Source organism: Gymnoscopelus microlampas (assembly GCF_963454915.1).
Source record: "Gymnoscopelus microlampas genome assembly, chromosome: 18".
Classification (NCBI taxonomy): domain Eukaryota; kingdom Metazoa; phylum Chordata; class Actinopteri; order Myctophiformes; family Myctophidae; genus Gymnoscopelus; species Gymnoscopelus microlampas.
Genome location: NC_139955.1, coordinates 5345694 through 5370723, shown reverse-complemented (window position 1 = coordinate 5370723; position 25030 = coordinate 5345694). Strand labels below are relative to the sequence as shown.

General features: G+C 42.5%; 1 protein-coding gene across 1 annotated transcript in view; it reads right to left on the bottom strand.

Moving 5' to 3' along the window:
* unc5a (unc-5 netrin receptor A) overlaps positions 1-25030 on the bottom strand; it is a gene marked incomplete at its 5' end in the record, with an annotated part of 423634 nt that overhangs the window by 158538 nt on the left and 240066 nt on the right. The window contains 3 exons of the mRNA XM_084040981.1: positions 1069-1236; positions 10736-10916; positions 18495-18598. Of these exons, the coding sequence (XP_083897107.1) occupies positions 1069-1236; positions 10736-10916; positions 18495-18598 (453 nt within the window). The remainder of the gene's footprint in view (positions 1-1068; positions 1237-10735; positions 10917-18494; positions 18599-25030) is intronic.

The following is a 25030-nucleotide window of genomic DNA, read 5'->3' as shown; positions in this document are numbered from 1 at the left end:
GACAGTGAACCCCTAACTGCTCCTGATGATGAGCAGGCTGGTGCCCTGTTTCTTTCGCCATCGGTGTGAGAACGTGTGGTGAATGGGTGAATGTGAAGTACATTGTAAAGCGCTTTGAAAAGTCGTTAAGACTAGAAAGGCGCTAAAATGCAAAAAAAAACTAAACAAGGGGGGGTCCACAGAGTTACTACACGGGCTTCACACGTCGCAGTGTGGCCACGTTGTGAGCTTGCGGATCTGAAGAAGACATGTGGTGTAGAGAGAAAAAAAAAGAGCAGACCAAGTACAGAGCCAAAAGTCATATTAACATGAATTCAACATAGAAAAGATAATACATAAACAAACAAAGAACACAATTCTATGCAGTATGGAGTGGGGGGGTCCCTGCTAAATCTCTCTCTCAGCTAAGGAGTCCTTAGCCTGAATGAACATTGAAGTACTACAACAGTTTGTAGCTTTACTAGTAAAATGTCTGTGCACTTCTTCCACCATGAAACACAGTTGTGTTTAAAGACATAATTGCTTTTCAATTCATCCTAAGGACTCATTCCCTTATTTTCTATGTTTACAAAAAATAAAAATAACATTAACTTTTAAATGCATTCACCCTTCCCCTGTTGCTAATAATGTACTGTAGAGTTCATGGACTCACATGCGCCACATGGTGGCCGTTCAGCCACACTACACCTTAAAAAAAGGTGTCAAATGTGGCACCACCAAGTAGTAGTGGCGCCTCTGTGGCACCACAGAGGCACTCAGATGGTATTACTGCCATTCTCAAGTGCTAACCACTGTATGTGTGCTTGACAATGTGTCAACAACCAGCTGAATGCAGGCAAACAACACATGGAACGGCCAAAAGAACGCAGAGCGCTGATCGCTGAACAAAACGGTGCGGTGCAAAATCGAACGGCCAAAAAAAAGTCAAAAAAAAAAAAGATGAGCACAAGACCTCTGGATGCAAAAAATAAAAAGCCAAAAAAAAAAAAAAGGTAAGAAGCCACGTGATATAAGCCAAGAAGCGCCACAGTACACAGCACAGGAAGCGGGCCCTGTCTGGGAGTTTACCTGGACAGGTGGCCACGCAGGCGCTTTTCTGGACGTTCTGGCCGTCGCACGACGTGCCTCCGTTCAGCGGAGTGGGGTTGGTGCAGCTCCGACTCCTCTTCTGCCAGCCGCGCCCGCACACGGCGCTGCACGCCGACCAGGTGGTCCACGTGGACCAGCCGCCGTTGACTGTCCCGCCAGAACCCGCCAACGGGGGGGGGGGGGGAGGGCGAGGGAGGGGATGGAGAAGGGTGGGGGGAGGGGGAGGACCATGGATGGAGGGGAGGGAGGGGACAGAGCAGCCAGGATTACCCGACATGCATCAAGGACAGAAAGAGGTTCGTAGTAAAGGCTGAGACTATTCCATTATGTTCAGTGGTGGAAAGTAACTAAGTACATTTACTCAAGTACTATACTTCAGTACAATTTTGAGGTATTTGTACTTTATTTGAGTATTTCCAATTTCCAATACTTTTACTTCTACTCCACTACATCTCAGAGGCAAATATTGTACTTTTACTCCACTACATTTACTTGAAAACTTTAGTTACTAGTTACTTTTCAGATATAAATTATGATATAATAAAACATACATTAACCACTTTAGCCCTATTTTATACCTATAGGCTATTTGAAAATAGCAGATCTACAAGCTCACAACGCGTCGCATCGCGACGCGTTGTGAGCTTGTAGATCGGCTATTTTCAAATATTTAGTACTTTTACTTTTGGTACTTTAAGTACATTTTGATGCCAATACTTTTGTACTTTTACTCAAGTATTTTTTTTATTTTGGACTTTTACTTGTAACAGAGTATTTTTATATTGCAGTATTGGTACTTTTACTTAAGTAAAGAATTTGATTACTTTTTCCACCACTGATTATGTTCTTATCATTCTAGCTACTCGTACTTTTACGATTAATCAAATAATTGAGGAGTGCGTTCTTTCTTCGACTAAATCGAGTCTTATCTAATTAAACGCGTACGGCCTGCTTTGTCGTACAAAGGCGCCACGCAAAAAAACACAGAAAACTGCTTCTAGATCTGCTATTTTCGGTGTTTCGATCATCAATCTATTATTATTTTTTAATAATCGATTAAACCAATTAGTTTGATTAACTGTTGCGCCCCGGGTGTGTGCCTATAATAACTAGTAGCTACCAGTAGTCGTAGTGACTAGTAGCTACTATGACACTCTTTTGGTCCGCATTGTGAGCTGGATCTGACAGAGGAGAGAGAGAACAAACAGGGAGGAGGGACTACTACCACAGCTAGAGGTACAGGTGCCTTTACTTGTAATAAGAAGAATAATAACAATAATACTACACCTTTACCTGTTACTGTTCTATCTAGTGAACTGCAACTTATGACTGCACATGCAGCTACCTCACCTTACGACTGCACCTTACACGTATGAACACATCTGTATATTGTCGCGGTCGGGCGGAAACCTTGTATGTCCAAAACCGTTCCTTTTTTAAATTCTTATTTTAACCCATTAAGACCTGAGGCGATTATTAAAAATGTTTTCTAACTCCTAACAGTTTTTTTGAAAAAAAAAAAAAATGTTTTCAAGATTTTTCAAAAATAGCAGATCTACAAGCTCATAGCGCGGCACTCTGTGCCGCGCTATGAGCTTGTATATCTGCTATTTTTGAATAGCCAAAGAAATCTAAAGTGACACAGATGCGTTCCAGGTCTTAATGGGTTAAAAACGTTTTAAAATAGTGAGAATAGAAGCTCTACAATATGTTTCACTACTTTTGTGCTTGCAAAAAAAACCACAAAGTTTAAATATGGAGACGAGGTTTCTTTTCGATAGCAACGATATGCTATACATACAGTATATATTTATATACAGTATGCTTTGATTACAGTATTTGACCCGTTTCTATCCCGTGTTCTTCTCCTTGCTCTTCCTCTATCCTCCCACAAATGAGGAACGCACACGGAAAACAAAGAAAGAATCCTCTTCTGTAAACCTGTGATGTTACAATGAAGTTGTAATTCTGCTTGTAGTGGAAACAAAATGGTCTACCAGTTAGGAACGAGAGACACGACAGCCATCTTTGACCTTTTCTTGGGAGTATAACAGAATAACTGTGACTGATGCACATTTTAAAACATCCTTCTCAGACTCAACAAAGCAAAGAAAGGACATTATGCAATATGAATGAACTTAAAACAACATAACCTACAGTACTGCTAAAGTTGGGAGACGCTAAACTAGTTGTGGGCCAATAAACGCCTCACATTTGATCCAGTAGTTATACTGTATGTTTAACCCATTAAGACATGGAACGCATCTGTGTCACTTTTTCATTTGAGCTAAAAAGCATTATTTTACACTTTGGCTATTTTTGAAAAATCGAGAAAATGTGTGCAAATTAATATATTTATATTCTTTTAAAGCGAACATTTTTAACTCAAATATTTGCTTCTGGGGGTCCCTGGAACAAAATATTTTGAGATGGGGGTCTGCGGCCAAATACATATAATTTTTTTGACATGAAAAAGTTTGAGAACCACTGATATACTGTAGAAACATTTCTGTCTTTAGAAGACATTTGTAAGAATCGGCCTCAGGTCTTAATGGGTTAACACATGACAACTGGCGTTTTCAATGTTGTGTGACTTTTCAATGTTTACATTTTTTACGAACAGGACATATTTTTATTTATAGCTGTATAGGGTATCCCAGGAAACTAGTGGTTACTGGCAGTAGACAGAACTGCACCCTATTCATTTGTGTCTCCCACTCGTTTCAAATGACTTCAGACAACTCAGAAACTATGCTCTTTTCTGTGTTGTGTAACAAAACGTACGTTTTATTCACCTAACATTTCAAATAAATGAGCTAAATGATAATGTTACAACGCAAAACACGTCACTTATTGTGTGGGCTCATGTTAAAACCACGTAAACCCTATACTTCATTGATCAGAGTCCCTCAGGAATCTATACTAGGCCCTTAGTACTACACTATTACTAACTGTACTTACTCGTCCTTTTTTGCACCTTAAAAGGCTTGACTGTTGCTATCTAAACTGTTGTATATAGAAGGTACTGGGGTGCTGTCTATATAAGGTACTACTCTGTCAGGTACTGTGTCCGTAAACGTCTATGGTATATACATATATAATATCACGCATATGTACATTGTACATACACTGATCTATTTTCATTATCCTAATAGTAGCTCTCGTTTTCTCTGCTACATTGTCTGAAGGAAGACGATCAAAAATAAGTTTTACTCTTATATACGTATGTACAGTATGGTGTGTCTGTGCAGTTTATGTAAAAATAAAGAACCACCATGAACCCGTCCTTTTTTCCCTACACCAAACCGCTTCGTAGAAAACAGCCGTTCACAACGCGTTTGCGATGTGTTGCAAGCTTGCAGATCGGCTATTTTCGGCCAAATGTCCCCCCCCCCCCACCCCCCCAACCCCGGAATAGGGACGCTAGGGTCCATGTGGTTAAGCCGTTAGATTAAGTCAGACTTCGGGACTTCCAATAACTATTAAAATATATATAATGTATTGTAATATAACTAGAGGGTCGGGGCGCTATATAATATATAAAGCCATAATAGGAGATGTTCCCAATGGAGCTATGCCCAAATATGGAGTGTGTTGTCTGACCTCACTTGGGTCTCGTTGGGCGGTGGTCGGCGATGACGCTAAGGAACAACATGGCCGACTGTAATGTTGTGAGTTTGTGTTGGCCGCAATTAATTATGCTGCGAGGGGGCAGATGTGTGCTGAGCAGTATGAAGTGGCCTACAGACTGCGCGTAGTAATTCTGCACGTTGTGGCGTGTCTTGTTAGTGACATTGATATGTTGTTTTTGTGTTTAGTCCCACACAGTGGCAGGGTTTTTTTGGGGGTTTTGAAAGCAGGGGTCTTCAACAGGGGGTCCGCGACCCCTAGGGGGTCCTCAGAGTTACTACAGGGGGTCCGCCAAATCTTTGTGTGATATGATTATTTGTTTTATCTTAACCACTTGAACCCTAGCATCCCTTTTTCTGAGGAGAACTTTAGCCAAAAATAGCCGATCTACAAGCTCACAACGCCTCGCGCTGCGAGGCGTTGTGAGCTTGTAGATCGGCTATTTTTGGCAAAGAGTTATAGGTGTAGAGGGGAAGAAAGAGCAGCAAAAGTTTATCTGAAACACAATTTTATACGATATAGAGGGGGGTCCCTGCTTCATCTCTCTCTCAGCTAGGGGGTCCTTGGCCTGAAAAGGTTGAAGACCCCTGCCGTAGAGTAAACGCCGGGGCTGTCTGAATCCACGTTATTGCAGCTGCAACTGCAATAATCGTGCACACTGCACCGCACCCCATGCTCTGTCTCAATCTGGCTATGGGCATATAATTGCGCCGCACAAATTGGATCATGGCAGGTGATTACATCAAATCAAGCCGGTTTCGTTTCTAATCAACTCCACTGTATTCAATTCCTGCGCGCGCGGTGCTTAGCCCCCAGCCCTTCAGGCTATACCGAGATTTTCGGATTTCGTGGTCGCTGTTGGAGCAAAAATAAACCTTTGCACGTCCGAGACCGTTACGTTTCAGCAAATTGAATGAGCGTGTGGTCGAAATGAACCGATGTGGTCCGCTGTAGATGCTGAGGTTCGACCCACGGACACGCTTGACCGTTTTCACTCGACATTTTTCAAAAGTAGCAAAAAATAGCAAATCCACCAGCTCACAACGCGTGAGAGAGAGAGGGTGAGAGAGAAGGGGGAGGGGGGGGGGGGGGGGGGGGGGGGGGTCTCAACTCAGTCCCTCATTCGCTATCCATGGTGCTGAAGAGGCCGCATACATTTAGTAAAGAAAAGTATAGTAAAGAAATTGGATTTTTTTTATTTCGCTATTGTTGCAACTTTTTCACGACACTTTTGCATGACATGCTTGTACAAGTAGGGCATTAATTAACCCCCCCCCCCCCCCACCCCACCGCCAAAAAAAAAGAAGAAAAAAAATAAATATGGAAGTTTTCTGCCCGACAGCAACGGTTTGTTGAACAGAACGGCGGTCCCGTTCCCCTCGTCCATGCTACGCTATACTATCTCGGTAATCCCCCCCCCGCCCCCCTGCATCGCTGGTCGTGGCTGAATAATTTCCTCACCCTCTCTCTCCCTCTCTCTCTCTCTCTCTCTCTCTCTGTGCGATTGATTACCCACCACAGCCAAGCAAATTGCCAGGCAGCTCAGGGCCTGATTACCTCCTTCGCACAAAGTGCAGTCACACCAGCCACAGCCTCGTTAGAATGCATCTCTGCCCTGCTCGTGAACCCCCCTCACTACTTATTATGACTTACAGGCAGCCTAAGAGTTCAGCAGGGAAACCCGCAACTCTTTTAACCCATTGAGACCTGAAGCCGATTCTACATGTCTCCTAAATCTCAACTTTTCTGAAAAACGTATGTTTCTATATCAGTGGTGCTCAATCTTTTTCATGTCAAGGACCCCCAAAATTATATGTATTTGGCCGCGGACCCCCATCAAAATATTTGGTTCCAGGGACCCCCCAGAAGCAAAGATTTGAGTTAAAAATGTTCGCTTTAAAAAAATATATACAGAAGATTTGCACACATTTTCACGATTTTTCAAAAATAGCAGATCTACAAGCTCATAGCGCGGCACTCGGTGCCGCGCTATGAGCTTGTAGATCTGCTATTTTTGAATAGCCAAAAGTGTAAAATAATGCTTTTTTAGCTCAAATCTAAAAATGACACAGTTCCAGGTCTTAATGGGTTAAGTAACTAAATTGTTCTTGGCTGACGGCAGTGGTGGACAAAGTATATCGTTGTTGTCGGGCAGAAACCTCTTATCTCAAATATTCTAACTTCTTGTGTTTTTTTTCCGTAAATGAATGCCCCTACTTGATCATACTACAGCGGCACGCACGCCGCGTTTCGAGCGAGTTTTTGTTTATGTGGACGCCCTAAACAAAATGGTGTCGTACTGTACGTTCCATACAGTGACAATCTTGTAGATCTGCTACTTTTGCCGTTTTTGAATTTGAATCATGCAAAGTAACAGTTTTGGACATATGATGTTTCCACCCCGACAGCAATGATGTACAATGACATACTCAAGTAAAAAAGCATTCAAAAGTACAAATTACTACATTTTCTGAAGCTTTTCAGAATTTCAAAAAAAAAAATAGTGAAAATAGCAGAGCTTGTAGATCGGCTATTTTCACAATACTTGAATTAAGGCTTAAATGGTTAATTCATAATATATTTTTGTAAATTTGAGTCCCAGGAGTCCCCTTCCTGATGTAGTGGAGGGAAAGCTTGCCAAAAAAAAAAAAAAAATACTTCAAAAAGTTTTACTTAAGTAGGCGTACAGTACATCAAGAAAATGTACTTAGTTACTGTACTTTACACCACTGGCTGACAGTCATGTAAGTGAAGTGCAATAACAGGGACCTCTGAATGGTTCCTATTCGACTGTGACCCCCCCCCCCCCCCCCCCCACATACACACACATATTTAATGTCACAATGGCCATTCGTCATCTTGTCGAGTACAGAGTGATTGGGGAGGAAATGAAATGCGAGCGGCGCCCCCGCAATTTGTTCAAAAAAATATATATACGCGTGGGTCGAACGGTGAAAACCTTTTGATTGACAATGATAAGAAGGTAAAAGAAACGCGGGGCGCTAATGGGCCCGATGTGATTGATTTTTCACTTGACAATTCCACGTGTGAAAATTCAAAGAGCAGACCATTTATTCAACTGTGCAATAACAAAAGCAATCGATGGCTAATGGGGAATAATTGTGTTCTCCGCGGGTCTAATTTAACCCATTGAGACCTGAAGCCGATTCTACACGTCTCCTAAATCTCGACAGTATTCTGAAAAACGTATGTTTCTTTATCAGTGGTGCTCAATCGTTTTCATGTCAAGGACCCCCAAAATGATATGTATTTGGCCGCGGACCCCCGTCAAAATATTTTGTTCCAGGGACCCCCCAGAAGCAAAGATTTGAGTTAAAAATGTTCGCTTTAAAAATATATATATTCAAAGATTTGCACACATTTTCACGATTTTTCAAAAATAGCAGATCTACAAGCTCGTAGCGCGGCACTCGGTGCCGCGCTATGAGCTTGTAGATCTGCTATTTTTGAATAGCCCAAAGTGTAAAATAATGCTTTTTAGCTCAAATCTAAAAATGACACAGTTCCAGGTCTCAATGGGTTAAATGTATTTATGTGCTGGAGGCATGTGCATTCACACATTCGCACGCACGCACGCACGCACGCACCATACACTCCAAGAGGTCTGAATGAATGTATTCCATTAGAACGGATTCACCGTGACATTATTCCACGTAGGTGTAAGTCCATTTGCGTCTGCATCGCGGACCATACAGTGGTAGTAGCCGTGCTGCGTTTGAACCTCAAAGCACAACGACAACGCGTTCTCCATCTGCTCCAGCTCTCAGCGTGTGAATATAATGAATGTGGTTTTTCCGGCCGCCTCAACAGGCGCGCGGTGTCAGGCTGTGCGTCCCTCACCGCAGTAAACACGGAGCTGCTTTCAGTGGCGGCTCCTGTGATCGGGGGAGCTGGATTGCTTAGAGCAGGGGCTAATGAATTTAGGCAACAGACAACAATGAATAATACTAATAATGAGATTCAATTATCCTATAGTTTAATGGGCCACATAACGTGAATAAGTAAGTAACGTAAATACACATTACTAAATGTATGGATGAATTGTATTTTTTTATAATTGTACTGGAGTAAAAAGTTGCAATATTTGCCTCTGAGCTGTAGTGGAGTAGAGGTATAACATATTGCAAAATGACATACATAGGCAAGTAAAGTACTTGAGTATATGCATTACTCCACCATTGCCTGTTTGCCTGTAGCGGGGAATTAACCCATTGAGACCTGGAACTGTCTCATTTTTAGATTTGAGCTAAAAAGCATTATTTTACACTTTGGGCTATTCAAAAATAGCAGATCTACAAGCTCATAGCGCGGCACCGAGTGCCGCGCTACGAGCTTGTAGATCTGCTATTTTTGAAAAATCGTGAAAATGTGCGCAAATCTTCTGAATATATATATTTTTAAAGCGAACATTTTTAACTCAAATCTTTGCTTCTGGGGGGTCCCTGGAACCACATATTTTGATGGGGGTCCGCGGCCAAATACATATAATTTTGGGGGTCCTTGACATGAAAAAGATTGAGCACCACTGATATAGAAACACACGTTTTTGAGAATACTGTTGAGATTTAGGAGACATGTAGAATCGGCTTCAGGTCTCAATGGGTTAAGTTGAGCAGTAATGTATGCAAACTGTAGTAGTGTGGGTGCCCAGGGAGCGCTCTGTGCTAGAAAATGTGCTGTTCCATTGCATTTTAATAAAGGTCAGTGTGATTATCAAGAACAAGTAATTATTTTCAGTTCGTTGTTAATTCAATTTCCGTTCTCGCATATTGGCTTTACCATAGGGGGTCGGCAATGGCATGGCTATCTATGGCAGCCGCTGAGATTGACGCATCCGTCTGCTTCGGCTGAATGGAGGCTGGCAACGTTTTAAATTGTGTTAATGATTGAGCAAAATGCACATATCTTCTTCTCTTTAATTTATGCGTTTATTCATAATGCATGAGATGCTATCACGCTACATGCTGAACAGGTCTCCCTGGCGCTAGCGGGATAAGTAACATGGGGAAGCATCGGCACGTTTTGACCACATGTATACCAATTATTGTACATCATTATCAGCAGCATCTTACGAACCGTTGACAGTAAAACGACGATCACAATAGAACAGAAAGCATAACGGGACTCAAAGGCGACCGGGTGGCGCTCGGGTAAGGTGTCCGCTCACCACCGCGGGGGTTTAGGGGTTTGTGCTCCAGCTAAAACAATTGGCAAAAGTGTTTATATTATGGTATTATTCATATGGTTTATATTATGGTATTGCTACTTCTCCCCATCTCGATATAATTGGTCCTCGCTAATGCTCATCAGACGGCACCATTTCGCTCCACTCACTCTGTGTCTCATGCTGTGGACAGTTCAGAAAGCAGCCTACCAATGACGGCACAATATTTTGTATTTTTATGGTTTCTATTAGCTTGTAACCCGACATCGATGATGTCACTGGTAGGTGTCATTTCATTTTAGGATTTATTTATTTATATTGACATATATACAGTACATTCATTCTATTTATTAATCATTCATGAATTTTCGCTGTCTTTTAGGAGAAATACATTTTTTCATTTCTGATGCTGCTGGCAGAAGGGAAAATAACAGACAAAGCAATCTTGAATATTGAGTGAGGACCAATTATATGAAGATACGGTTGAAAATGGGTGAAGTGCTCCTTCAAGTAAAAAGAACTGTGTAGGACTTCTTCCATCTCTCTCTCTCTCTCGCCCCCTCCCCCCCCCCACCCCCCCCCCCCCCCCGTAATGGGGAAAAGGGTTGGGGGGACGAGAAAAAAAACGAAATACAATAAAAAATAAATAACCTGGACTCGAGGCAATTTCATGTGAACACAACAGTGAAGCACTGAGTGTTGTTATGTGAGGCCTTATCTGTTGGGGACCCTGGTGGGCAGAGTGCTGGCTGGTCGCCGGGCGGGTGAACCCCAGATGATGAAGAATGAAGGGTGAAGATGGGAGAGAGATGATAAAGCAGTCTTTCCTACCGTACACCAGCACCGTGGCGGAGCTGCTCTTGCGGCGGGCCACTATATTCTTGGCCACGCAGGTGTAGTTGCCCGTGTCCGCCAGGCGGGCCTGTTTGATGATCAGATTGTGGTCGTCTGTGACGAAGAAATTGGGGTCGCTCGACGGGTCAATCACGTCCTCGTTCCTCTGCCATTCCACCTGAAAATAAAGACGAAAAAATAAATATTATCGTCGTATTTTTTTCTTTTTCTCTCTTTTTTTTCTTTACTTTTATAGTTTTTTCTCTTTTAGCTAAATTATTGTTATGCTTATTTAGATCCGTTTTACTTTTTACTTTTACTCATTTTGTAAAAACGGTGTAGACAATCCTATGTGAGTACTTCTATGTCCAAGATATTTAAAATTCGACATGAATACTACACTGTTGATGTTTCTTATATTCTTTTATTACATACTGAGACAAAGTGTGGGTAAAAAAAGAGGGATACAATTGTAAATGTACACATGCACCCGTACTTTGTACCATTGCATTTAATTCCCGAATAAAAAAGACAAGTTTTGTTGTAAATGAATACCCTACTTCAGGGGTGTGAAACTCATTTTGGGGTCCGGGCCAAATTGGTCAAATGGTGACTTGATGTGAGCCGCAACCAGTTGCGGACGCGCACTCACACACATTCAGTTATTCAGCATCGTTTTTCAGTCTGTTGTCTCAGTCACTGCTACTAACTACAGTATCACTTTTTAGAAAAAAGGAAGTATAGGGCCTGCTTTGTCGCACAAAAGTAGTCAAAAATATCCGATCTACAAGCTCACAACGCTTCGCAAAGTGATGCGTTGTGAGCTTGTAGATCGGATATTTTCACTATTTTTAAATAAACCGGTTTTGGACACCCGACAGCAACAATGTATAAGGTTTCTACAGTCAAGAGCTGCTACAATAACATACCGGTTCACAAAGGGGTCTGGGGGACACCCAGGAGTCTTTTGAGGAGGTTCCAGGCAGGGGGTCCCCGACAAAATAGCGGAACAGCTTGAACACTTAAGCCCCGTTTTATTTCTTAGTTAATTCAAAAAATAGGAGATCAATACGCTCACAACGTGCCACATCGATTGCAGATCTGCCATTTTCAAAACACGTTGACAAAGCCTCTCTCATGGGGGTGCCTGGCACAAAATGGGGGTCTGCGGCCAATCAATTTGAGGGTCCTTGATCTGAAAAACGTTTGAGAACCACACAAAATCTCCCCCCGTGGCCACTGCTGCGAATGACCAGACGTTGCTCTCGGACGAGAGGTCATATTTTGACAGCTTAAACCAGGGGTCTTCAACAGGGGGTCCGGGACCCCTAGGGGGTCCTCAGAGTCACTACAGGGGGTCCGCCAAATCTTTGTGTGACATGATTATTTTTTTTAACCGTAACCACTTGAACCCTAGCATCCCTTTTTTCTGAGGATCTTTAGCCAAAAATAGCCGATCTACAAGCTCACAACGCCTCGCGCTGCGAGGCGTTGTGAGCTTGTAGATCGGCTATTTTTGGCAAAGAGGTATAGGTGTAGAGGGAAAAAGGAGCAGACCAAGTAAACAAAAAAAAGTAATCTGAAACACAATACACACAATACACTATAGAGGGGGTCCCTGCTTCATCTCTCTCTCAGCTAGGGGGTCCTTGGCCTGCAAACGTTGAAGACCCCTGGCTTAAACATCAAACGTTACAGCATATCATGTGATCCTTACACAAGACACGGACGTTGAATTACCTATCGAACTCAATGATTTACTTTCTCATTTCTTCTTTACGTAGGATGTGTAGGCCTGTTTTGCAATACTATAGCAAAGATATCGTTCATACATTTTGAAATTGAAAGTGGTTAAGTGTGTCTGTGGGTTTTATGGACGTATGAGGTTTCTACCCGACAGCGTCAATTTAACTATACATTTGTTACACTGTAAGTTACAAAGTTGTATCCGCGTATCCATTTATAGCATTGAAATGTATCCATTTCCTTCTAAAGAGTGTACGAATGTAACCCTGGCAAATTGGAACAAATTGCAGGGGTGCTCGCCTTTCATTTCCTCCCAATGACACTATACTTGACAAGGTGACAAATGGCCATTGTGACATTAAACGAGGGGTAATCACAGTAGAATAAGTGCTTTCCAGAGGACCGGTTGTACCACTCTCAAGGCCTTCACACAGTGTGTGTGACGAATATACGACACGAACATGCAAAACTTGAACAATTACAGTATGTTGATGCCTTTATTTGTGGTGCAGAAGCAACGGGAAAAAAAATCTACCTTGTGCTGAATAAAACCTTTTTTTGGGACAAATCCATTGCAAAGCAATGAATAAAATAAAATCCCACGTCGTTTAAAGGACCACCACACCCTTCACCTTATCTTATTAAAATTGGTCCTCCCTAATGCTCATAGAGTACAGAAGACCTGACGTCACTCGTTCATCCCCTGGGTCGCAAAGTAATTTTGCTATGGAGAATAACATTGGGTCATCTTAGAGTCCAAAAGTAAACAAACTGTCTCCGCGAAATTGTCAGGGAGGTGGCTCTGTATCGTTTATGATAGTCAGTCACTCATATTTGATACAGTCTGTTTCTGGCGAATATTTAACTAATTCGGCGGAAGTAACATTAGCGTTTTCTTACTGTCAGTTGATGCTTCATATCCATAAGAGTTAAACCGCCAGGATCATTTGTTTAATTTTGGAACACAGTTCTTATTTGACGCGATATTAACTCATTAAGACCTGGAACTGTGTCATTTTTAGATTTGAGCCAAAAATCTCAATGGGTTAAAGACGTCTATGGGAATTCAGAATGGGGGGGGGGAACCGCAACCCAGGTAGACTTCGGTGCTCTATTATAATATGGCACAATTTCTGTCTACTCACTTGGCGTCTCAGAGGAGGGCTGTGGACAGTTCAGAAACCTGCCTGCCAGTGACATCATCGGTAGGCAAGTTTGGCCATTTCAAACAAGATTTAAAGGTTTTCAAAAATGCCATTGATGCAAGAACAATGGCTTCTATTTCAGCATGCCAACTTTCCAGGAAGCGAAAGGCTGTAGTTTCTACTAAAACACAAAAAGTCCCAGGGGGCTTGTATCCATTTTTGTCCATAATACTCAATTCATCAGTAGTACATATAATACAATACAAGACATATATCCTATCCTATATTAATACGGCCACGTCACTCTGACTCAGACATAACCATAACCAAACCTGATACGCCCATGTATAGGCAGGACCACGGCCATGTCACTGTGACTCAGACATAACCATAAACAAATCCGATACGCCCATAAACTATAGACATATATGGATGTCCGGTTGTCCAGAGCCACAGATCCGACCGCTGAGCCCATATATGGACATATATGTGCATATATGGGACCGACCGACTTCATCAGGTGTGCGTGCATCAGCAAGGACTCAAAGGGAGTGCGGTGCCCGCATCGAGTAGTTCGGATATGTGGTCGCCCAGAACCGCCAACCCGACCGATATGTCCATATATGGGCATGTCAATATAATGGGCATATACTGATGACATCAGGGATCTTCATATATGGGCATAAAAGGGACAAGGACTGACAGATACAGAGATAGATGATGTAATTCGTAAGCTTTATATGAAGATACGGTTGAAAATGCTGAAGTGCTCCTTTAAGGACATTCGGAGTTAAATTAATTTCACTGTGTACTTTGTGTAAAGTCCTCACAGTCTCTCCGAATAAGCCAGCACAGATGTTTTCCCCCCCCCCCTTCCTGTAGTCTCAGATTGGCTAGCTTGTTTTCTTGCTCTCACTTGACCCGCTACTGCCTCGAGAGCAGTACAATAGCCTTGTTGCAGCTGCTATTGTTATGGACGCACGCGCACACGCACACACGCACACACACACACACACACACACACACACACACACACACACACACACACACACACACACACACACACACACACACACACACACACACACACACACACACACGTTTTATTAATGCCTTCATAATTGTTCAAGAGTGTCACGCAAACATAACTCACAAGACCTTAAAATCTATTTTTTCATACATATTTCATATACATTAGTATTAATAGTAAAAGTATTAATAAGAGCTTGTGACTAAATAATAGCTACATTGGCTCTATTGGAACACAGGCTCTTTTCTTCCATTCCCTGAAAAGTAACGGTCTTGTACTGTACGTACAAGGTTTCCACCCGACAGTGACAATAATTGGGGCTTCCTCCTCTCTTTTTTTCTGCGGCCCCTGTTCTCTCCTGTGGAGATTGGGGGAGGTCTGATGATGTTCTATTCTGCTCAACATTGTGTCTGGAGCCCTGTCTTCTTCCTGCCAGGGCCTCTCCAGGCCGTCCTGTAAGCTTCTCTCCACTGCCTGTATATGCTCCACAGCTGCTGAGTGAGCAGCTGTAGCCTCTGCCTCCTCTGGTGTTGTTTTCTACGGAGCTCTATAGAGAACACTACTACCGCAAGAGACGAGGCAAGAACAGCTGGCCCTGACTGGACAGAGAGAGAGAGAGAGAGAGAGAGAGAGAGAGAGAGAGAGAGAGAGAGAGAGAGAGAGAGACTCCATATTTCCAGCGTGGAAAGAAAAGAAGACAGTGAAGGAATGACCGATGGAGGGGACAGAGAGAGTTAGAAAGAGGGGGACAGAGAAAGAGAGAGAGATACTTAGACAGAGAGAGAGAGCAGGAGAAGGAAAGGAGAGAGAGAGCAAGGGATACAGACAGACAGACAGACAGACAGACAGACAGACAGACAGACAGACAGACAGACAGACAGACAGAGACGGGGGCAAATAGAGCCATTAATTATAGATGGTCTTTACAGCTGCCAAACGGGGAAGTGAAGCTTCCAAGCTTCGTCCCAGAGTGATGGGACCGGCAGACGTGATCTACGCCTTTTCACACACATGTAAAAGACGTCATAAATCAATAAGTGGGAATAATTAGAGGTGTAATTCATCCGTTCATGGGTGTCACTTCCCCGGGTGTAGGGCGAGGGATTGGGTGCACCGCAACATTGGTTCTTAAACTTTTTCAGGTCAAGGAACCCCCAAGGTTATAGGTGTTTTGACCGCAAACTGGGCCCCCCATCTGAAAACATTTTGTGCCAGGGACCCCCCCATACAAGATTTTGTTTAAAAAAAAACATGCCATATTTTTTTTCCACAAATCTTCAAGATTGTTTTGAAGAATCTTTTGAAGAATGCAAGTATATATTGATGCCAATGACTTTTGTACTTTTACTAAAGTAAACTTGAATACAGGCCTTAGAGTATTTTAACTTTTACTTAAAGGTAGGGTAAGTGATACTGTTTGGTTAACCCAAAAAGGTCCTGGTTATAAGGTTAAAGCTCCATATTATGATAGTAACCATTCCGAGTGTTTGCTCAGTAACAGAAGTCTAACTGTCTCTCTAGCACTTTAATAAACAGAGAATACATTTTCAGGTGGGTTTGCCAATTTCATACGATGAAAAGAGAGTACCCATTTATCGGCATTCGTTTTTAAGTGTTCCAGTTCCGATTTGTCTGCTCATTTCTTTGTGTCATCACTTCCAATTTCAATTGTTTATCCTGTAAGTTCTCACCCGATTGGATAAAACTGGTATCCCAACCATAAAAATGCATTTTTCTGTTGACTAAAGAGCTAAAAGAGACAGGGAGACTCCTGTTACTGAACAAACACTCCATCAATATTTACTATCAGATTATAGAGCAAATACATCACTGCACCTTTAAGTAAAACTATCTGAGTACTTCCATCACTGCTGTCCTCCCATAAAGGGTAACCTGGAGCTAAAAACCTACACCTGCACTGCATTGCCCTGATTGTAATGGTAACAAAAGAATAACGTCCGCACACTGGGTCATGCTCCAAAGCTTAAGCATGTAGTTGGTTCCTTTACACCAGGACGTGACGTTTCGAGCCTACCGGCTCTTCATTAGACCGGTATAGGCTCGAAACGTCACGTCCAATTGGTGTAAAGGAACCAAACACATTTTAAAGGGTAAGACCACTTTGGTAGAGGTTTGGGTTGTGTAGTTACCTTGCCATGATGTAACTCCAAAGGTGGACAAGAAATAAAAAATAATTGCTCCATTGATTAGAAATTGATAATTCAAAATATGCTCCTCATTGACTTACATTGTACGGTAAAACAGCTCTCAAAGTCACTCTTTTAGCACATACATGAACCCAAACATAGCTGATTCAGACAATATAGAGCATCACCGAACCCAGTACTGTTTTTTTTTTAATGAAAATGTCAACTTCCTGTTGATTTTACTATTTGAAGATCTGGATCCGGATCCGGCGATCCAGTCCGGGTTTTCTACTTATTAAAAATGGCAAAATCAACAGGAAGTTGACATTTTTATTTAAAAAAAAAACAGTACTGGGTTTGGTGATGCTCTATATTGTCTGAATCAACTTTGCGTTCCACTGTTTGCGTTCGTTTTTGTGCTAAAAGAGTGACTTAGAGAGCAGTTTTACCGTACAATGTAAGTCAATGGAGGAGGAGCATATTTTGAATTATCAATTTCTAATCAATGGAGCAATTATTTTTGATTTCTTGCCCACCTTTGGAGTTACATCATGGCAAGGTAACTACACAACCCAAACCTCTACCAAAGTGGTCTTGCCCTTTAAAGCTTTGGAGCATGGTCCAATGTGCAGACTTTGATTCTTTCCGGATTCTGACGTCAGCCCAGCACCTGGTTTTTAGTGAGTGGATGTGCGTGCTTTATTGTTTGTTTACTGATTGTAATGGTTGGTTGCACGGTTGACACTGACACTTTGTTTGTGTTTGAGGCGGGGGCTGTGTGGACAGCTGGTGGTGTTGTTTTTCTGCATAGTGCAGGATAGTTGTATAGGTGTGTACTTTTGTATACCGTTGTTCTGTATTGATGGTGCTTCTTATTGTTATTTCTTGCGTTTTGTTTTGCTGTATACAACCGTACTTTCCTTACTCTGTACCTGTAACTTTGTAACTCTAACTGCTGTGCTGCCTCTGTGCGACTGGAATTCCCCCGCAGGATCAATGAAGGTATCTATCTATCTATCAGTGGTGGAAAAAGTACTCAAATTCTTTACTTAAGTAAAAGTACCAATACTGCAATATAAAAATACTCTGTTACAAGTAAAAGTACAAATGTATTGGCAACAAAATCTACTTTAAGTACCAAAAGTAAAAGTACTAAATATTTGAAAATAGCCGATCTACAAGCTCACAACGCGTCGCGCTGCGACGCGTTGTGAGCTTGTAGATCTGCTATTTTCAAATAGCCTATGTATAAACTAGGGCTAAAGTGGTTAATGCATGTTTCATTATATCATAATTTACATCTGAAAAGTAACTAGTAACTAAAGTGTTCAAGTAAATGTAGTGGAGTAAAAGTACAACATTTGCCTCTGAGATGTAGTGGAGTGGAAGTAAAAGTATTGGAAATTGGAAATACTCAAGTAAAGTACAAATACCTCAACATTGTACTTAAGTACAGTACTTAAGTAAATGTACTTAGTTACTTTACACCACTGCTATCTATCTATCTATCTATCTATCTATCTATCTATCTATCTAAATAAGTGTGAGCCAGTGGTGGAGCACCTGTGTGTGTGTGTGTGTGTGTGTGTGTGTGTGTGTGTGTGTGTGTGTGTGTGTGTGTGTGTGTGTGTGTGTGTGTGTGTGTGTGTGTGTGTGTGTGTGTGTGTGTGTGTGTGTGCGTGTGTCACCTCCGCCGGTGGGACTCCCTCGGGAGGGTGACATCGGAGCAGCAGCTCCACGTCCAGCGCCACCTCCTTCCCCATCGGCTCCTCCTCAAAGTTCTTCCTCAGGTCTGACGGGTATCCAAAAAAACAAAAACGCTCGTTAATAACCCCATACGTTGTTGAGCCCTGAGTCCCTCAGGGCTCTATACGAGTGGCTTTTCTTACATGCTGAAAATAGCAGATCTACAAGCTTACAGCGTGTCGCAGCGCAATGCATTGTAAGCTTGTAGCTTGTTCTGCGAAAGTTTTCCCCATAATATGGATGCTGGGGTCAGCCTGACCGACATATTTTTGAGATTCAATAGATTCAATATCAAGTAAAATAAATAAATCAATAAAACAAAATAGCCAATCTACAAGCAAAAATTTGAGCTTGTAGACCTGTCATTTTTAAACATTTCTAAGATTATTTGAAAATATTCACCTACTTACCCTAAAGTGAAAGTTTCTCAATAATGACCAAGAATGCATATACATTTTAACAAGTAAAACTAAGGCTTGTATTAATTCAGGTGTCTCTGCCCAGACTCAAAAACAAACTTGCATTCTGCATTCTAAAAGTAAAAACAACAGTCCGTGGTTTGCATAGACAATTTCCTGTTAGCTCCTCCAAAATAAAGCAACAGTTTCTTTATTTATTTTTTTTACTGTTAAAAAATAAATCCAATAAATGTCCAAAACAGGTCAATGATCGATCAGGCGATCGATCATACTGGAGATAAATATTCTGTGACTACTGGCATGGGTGAGTTTATTAATGTATATACTCTGGCAGTTAAAGAGATAAAGGGAACCGTTTAGGAATCGGACCGTATGGCGAAAGGGCCTTTCTGTGTGGAGTTTGCATGTTCTCCCCGTGTCCCCTAGTAGTTGGGTCATTTATGGCACTTCCGTGACCGTGGAGAGCGAAGGTCCGTTTCTCAATGGATTTGTCATCTAGGAGGGTTATTAAACAAATTTAGCCGGGGTGTATTTTTTTAAACGGCGGGGAAAATTTGTGGGAGACCAAAATCCAAAATGGCTGCCGTGAAAATGAACTTTTTAATGGTTTGACCTACAATGATGCACAATACATGGTTTCAGAGCTTATTTTGGTCAAGGAATACATATATGGTGTTTATATAATGATTTGACCTATTGTCGACCTTCAAATGCAAGATGGCTGCCAATTATGAGATCCAAAAGGGAGTTTTTTCAAAATCGTCACAGAGCCTTCATATTAGGCTCAAATGAAAGCTCTGCTCATGATGAGTTGAATAATATACAGTATAAGTACACAGAAGTAATCTCTGAGGTCAATAAAGTCAATGTTTGTGTGTAAACAGCAGTTGCTGATTTGCGGTTTCCCATTAAATAGGGTAGGCTACTGAGAATATGGTGTCCAGTTCATCCCATCACATTTTCATAATGAACCAAAAATAAATGAGCTCTATAGCCTAACATAAAATAGTATTCTGTATGCAAAGCTAGAAAGGTTAGTTGCTTGAGGTGAATTTAAAGGTCAACTCATTTGTCACCCTTATTTTGTAGTATTGCTCCCAGTGTTTCCTGTCTGCCTAGTTACTTTTACCTGCCTTTAGTCTTATAATTTTGTCAGTGTTTCCACCTGTGTCCTCCTAGTCCCCCAGCCTATCCCAGTGTTGATTGTCAGTTGAGTTCACCTGTGTCCTGTTAATCCCTGTATATTTAAGCCCTGTTTTTACATTGTGTTCTTGTTGGTCTGTAGACCTTTGTCATGTGAGGTTTTTAGTCGTTGTTCTTTGTGCTCAAGAATCTTGGATAAGAACCTCTCGCCAGAGCAGGATGCACAGCACGCCCTGTCTGTAGTGCTTTCCTCGTAGTGCTTGGTCTACCAACCCCTCCACTACTACCCCTGCTGTAACCAGAGTGTCTGCCATTCCAGAGCCCTCGAATCGCTTGTAGATGGCATAGATGTACTGTAGGACATCAGCTGGTGGAAAGGTACGAGGATTGGGAGGATGTCCTTGAACATTTCTGGATTCTCTGCCTTGAGCTCAGTGAGCGTCTTGTAGGTGGGCAGGTCACCAACAAGAAAGGAGAATGGAATATTCTTCTGCCACATGGCCTCCACATGTTTCACCATGATGTCATTCACCAATGACTTACTTGAAGGTTCATTGTATGTTGTGTGGTAATAAGGCTTGCTCTTGTTGGGTGGTGGATGACAGCAGGACTGGGCACCACTGTATCCTGGAACTCGCTGCTCTTCAGGTGGTGGTCTTGTACCATGATTGTCTACACGAGACAGTGCATGTATCACAGAGCGAGCACACTGCGGAGCTCTGCTATCAACCTGGGAGTAAATGTCCATGGTACAAGGAGTAAAGATCTGGTAGACACTCTGCACAAGAGCGGTGTCTGCATCAGCTTTGCAGACACACTGCTCCTCTATGACCATTGGGCTCTGATGGATGTGGAGGCATCAGCAACCTGCCCACACGAGATCGCAGACAGCAAGCCAGCTATCGTGATCATCGACAATGACGACTTCAAGATTGACACTATGACAGGTGACTCTACAGCAGTCCATCGAACAAATGTCATGTACATGCAGCCAGAGAGCTATGAAAAGAAACCAGGCGAAGAGACTGCTGAAACGCTCACCAAGAAGAAGGAAATCTCTGCACAGCTAAAGCAGAAGTGTGCGGAACTGACAAAGGTTTGCCAGTACAGATTCCTCCCTGGTAGCAAGAGTGAGTCACCTGCTTGTCCCAGGGTAGATCCACCAGTGGATGGGTCAGCTCCGCAGCGTGCTCGCTCTGTAATACATGCACTGTCTCGTGTAGACAATCATGGCAGAAGACCACCACCTGAAGAGCAGCGAGTTCCAGGATACAGTGGTGCCCAGTCCTGCTGTCATCCACCACCCAACAAGAGCATGCCTAATTACCACACAATGAACCTCCAAGCAAGTCAGTGGTGAATGACATAATGGGGAAACATGTGGAGGCCATGCGGCAGAAGAATATTCCATTCTCCTTTCTTGTTGGTCACCTGCCCACCTACAAGACGCTCACTCAGCTCAAGGCGGAGAATCCAGAAATGTTCAAGGACATCCTCCCAATCCTCGTAACTTTCCACCAGTTGATGTCCTACATCTATGCCATCTACAAGCGATTCAAGGGATCTGGAATGGCAGACGCTCTAATGTCCAAGATTCTTGAGCACAAAGAACAACAACTAAAAACCTCACCTCACATGACTACAGACCAACAAGATCACAGTGCAAACACAGGGCTTAAATATACAGGGATTAACAGGACACAGGTGAACTCAACTGACAATCAACACTGGGATAGGCTGGGGGACTAGGAGGACACAGGTGGAAACACTGACAAAATCACAAGACTGGTTAGACAAGGCAGGTAAAAGTAACTAGGCAGACAGGAAACACTGGGAACAATACTACAAAATAAGGGTGACAAATGAGTTGACCTTTAAATTCACCTCAAGCAACTAACCTTTCTAGCTTTGCATACAGAATACTATTTTATGTTAGGCTATAGAGCTCATTTATTTTTGGTTCATTATGAAAATGTGATGGGATGAACTGGACACCATATTCTCAGTAGCCTACCCTATTTAATGGGAAACCGCAAATCAGCAACTGCTGTTTACACACAAACATTGACTTTATTGACCTCAGAGATTACTTCTGTGTACTTATACTGTATATTATTCAACTCATCATGAGCAGAGCTTTCATTTGAGCCTAATATGAAGGCTCTGTGACGATTTTGAAAAAACTCCCTTTTGGAGCTCATAATTGGCAGCCATCTTGCATTTGAAGGTCGACAATAGGTCAAATAATTATATAAACACCATGTATGTATTCCTTGACCAAAATAAGCTCTGAAACCATGTATTGTGCATCATTGTAGGTCAAACCATTAAAAAGTTCATTTTCACGGCAGCCATTTTGGATTTTGGTCTCCCACAAATTTTCCCCGCCGTTTAAAAAAATACACCCCGGCTAAATTTGTTTAATAACCCTCCTAGATGACAAATCCATTGAGAAACGGACCTTCGCTCTCCACGGTCACGGAAGTGCCATAAATGACCCAACTATAGGGTAGGTACCCTCACAAAAACATGCAGTAATCCTGGTCACTATACTGCCTCCGCCTGGCCAGCCGGGGGCCTGATGGAGAGGAAAGGAACTGGTTGGAATTCCTTCCACGCGCTACGTCCTACCAGGAAACTCTCCCCTGTCAGGTGATAAGAAGGTCAGTTGGCTCTCATGCATTGATTGAAGGAGGCATGAGCTCGGCCCTGGCCTCCCTAGGTTGGCAGAGGGAGTGTAGTGCCCGGGATTACATAGAGATTGGCACTGGGTGTAAAAAAAATGGGGTTACAAAATCGTGGGATAAAAATGTAGTAAAAAAAAAAAAAGGAATCGGACCATTAAGAGGGAATCATTAAAGGAACCCGAATCGTTAAAATCCTAAAGGATCCCCAGCCCTATGCCAGAGGGGGTGTTGCCAGATTCTGTGAGAGAAACAAGCAACCAGGTCTAGGAAAACCAGCCCAAAAGAAGCGACATGAAGGGCCACATGAGCACTTTAACATATACATCAGCTATTTGAAAATATCAGATCTACAAGCTCACAACGCGTCGCGATGCGACGCGTTGTGAGCTTGTGGATCGGCTATTTTCAAATAAAGTCTTGCAGAGAAATGATAATAAGCAGATCTGGCAACCCTGACCAGAGGGGGTCAGCACCCGCCACCCACCACCACCCTCCGTCCGGGACGAGGTTGCCGGGGAGCGGCACCCACACCCGCAGCTGAGGACACGAGCTCCCGCGAGCCAGGCTGCTTGCATTGCACAGGGCGGCGCGTATTATTAACGTCTCCCTGAATTGTTTATTTCCTGCCACACAAGGTTGGGCGGTATATTTGTCAGCGGAGCGGCGAGTTGTACAGGTAAAAATTGGCAGCGTTTATTTTGCAGAGAGGGCTGAAATCGTAGAGGTATTTGTATCCGATGTGCCAGACTGGCTGGGGCGGGACACAGACTGAACACCGTGTTCAACCTGGCACTAAACAGGCCTGTCACCAGGCTGGCCTGCCACACTGAAACACTCTCCTTTGATGCTCGTTTTTTTTTGCCTTACTTTTTTGCTTCCTTCTTATGTGGACCCGCTGTTGTGCTGCTATACCTTTTGCACCTTATGCCTAACCTCATGTACTACCATGCATGTATTGCATGTGTACGTTTTGAAAACGTCTGAAGCGGCCGTGCTCGTCTCTGGCAGTTACAATGCATATTGTATGTAAGAATTAACAGGACGAATGCAATGAAAAGTCTGTCTGTCTGTCACTGACTGAGTTATGAAGGTTTCCACCCGACAGCAATGATTTAATGCTCAACCTCCTGTGTTGTAAAGCTGCCTCCTAGCATCTCTCTCTCTCTCTCTCTCTCTCTCTCTCTCTCTCAGTGGATTCCAAGCTGTGCGTGATTTAACAAACTTTATAATCAGGATAAAACACTGTGGGCCATCAAACTGTAACGGCCTCTGTGGTCATTTTTATGCCATCGTTAAGACTTTCCTCACAAGAAGCAAAAAAATAATCGCCCACACATTGCACGCAAAAAAATGATTAATATGCAAGTAACACTGTTATGCAAGGGGTGAAAAGTAACTAAGTACAATTACTTAAGTACTGTACTTAACTCTTTAACTGCCAAAATCATGGAATATTTCCTGTGAACGCTGTCCGCACGGTGATCCCCTCTTTACACGCTCATCACTATAGAGTTTTTGTTAAAAACAGGGTTCTCCCCTAAACAAAATTCATGTTCTGTTTACTGAAGAGCTGGACGTTACTGAACAGACACTCTTTTTTTATCAGTATTTTTTTTTACTTTTATCCTTTTTTTTGTGTGTTCGTATAGATGCTCGACAACGCACCACGGCGGATTTGAACTCACAACCTCCGTGGTGGTGGGCAGGCTCTTTGCCATTGCACCACCCGAGCGCTTGATCAGACACTCTATAGCAATGGGTATCAGAATGTAGAGCTATTTAACACTTCTTTTAACAAAGCAATATCACTTACCCTTTAAGTACACTTTACTGCCAATCATTTCTACACTGTGGTATTGATACTTTGAGACTTAAAGGGTGACTTCACCTATTTTCAACCTATCTTCATATAATTGGTCCTCACTAATGCTCATGATGATATGGTACCATTTTTGTCTACCTCGTCTGTGTCTCAGAGGAGGGCTGTGGATAGTTCACAATCCTGCCTACCAGTGACATCATCGATGGTGATACAAATCTAAATTAAAACATTTAAATCTTGTTTGAAAAAAAAAAAACGTTCCTAATGATGATGTCACTGGTAGGCGGGTTTCTGAACTGTCCACAGCCCTCCTCTGAGACAAAGTCCAAGTATGAAAAAATGGTACAATTTTTATCATGAGCATTATTGAGGACCAATTATATGAAGATAGGTTGAAAATGGGTGAA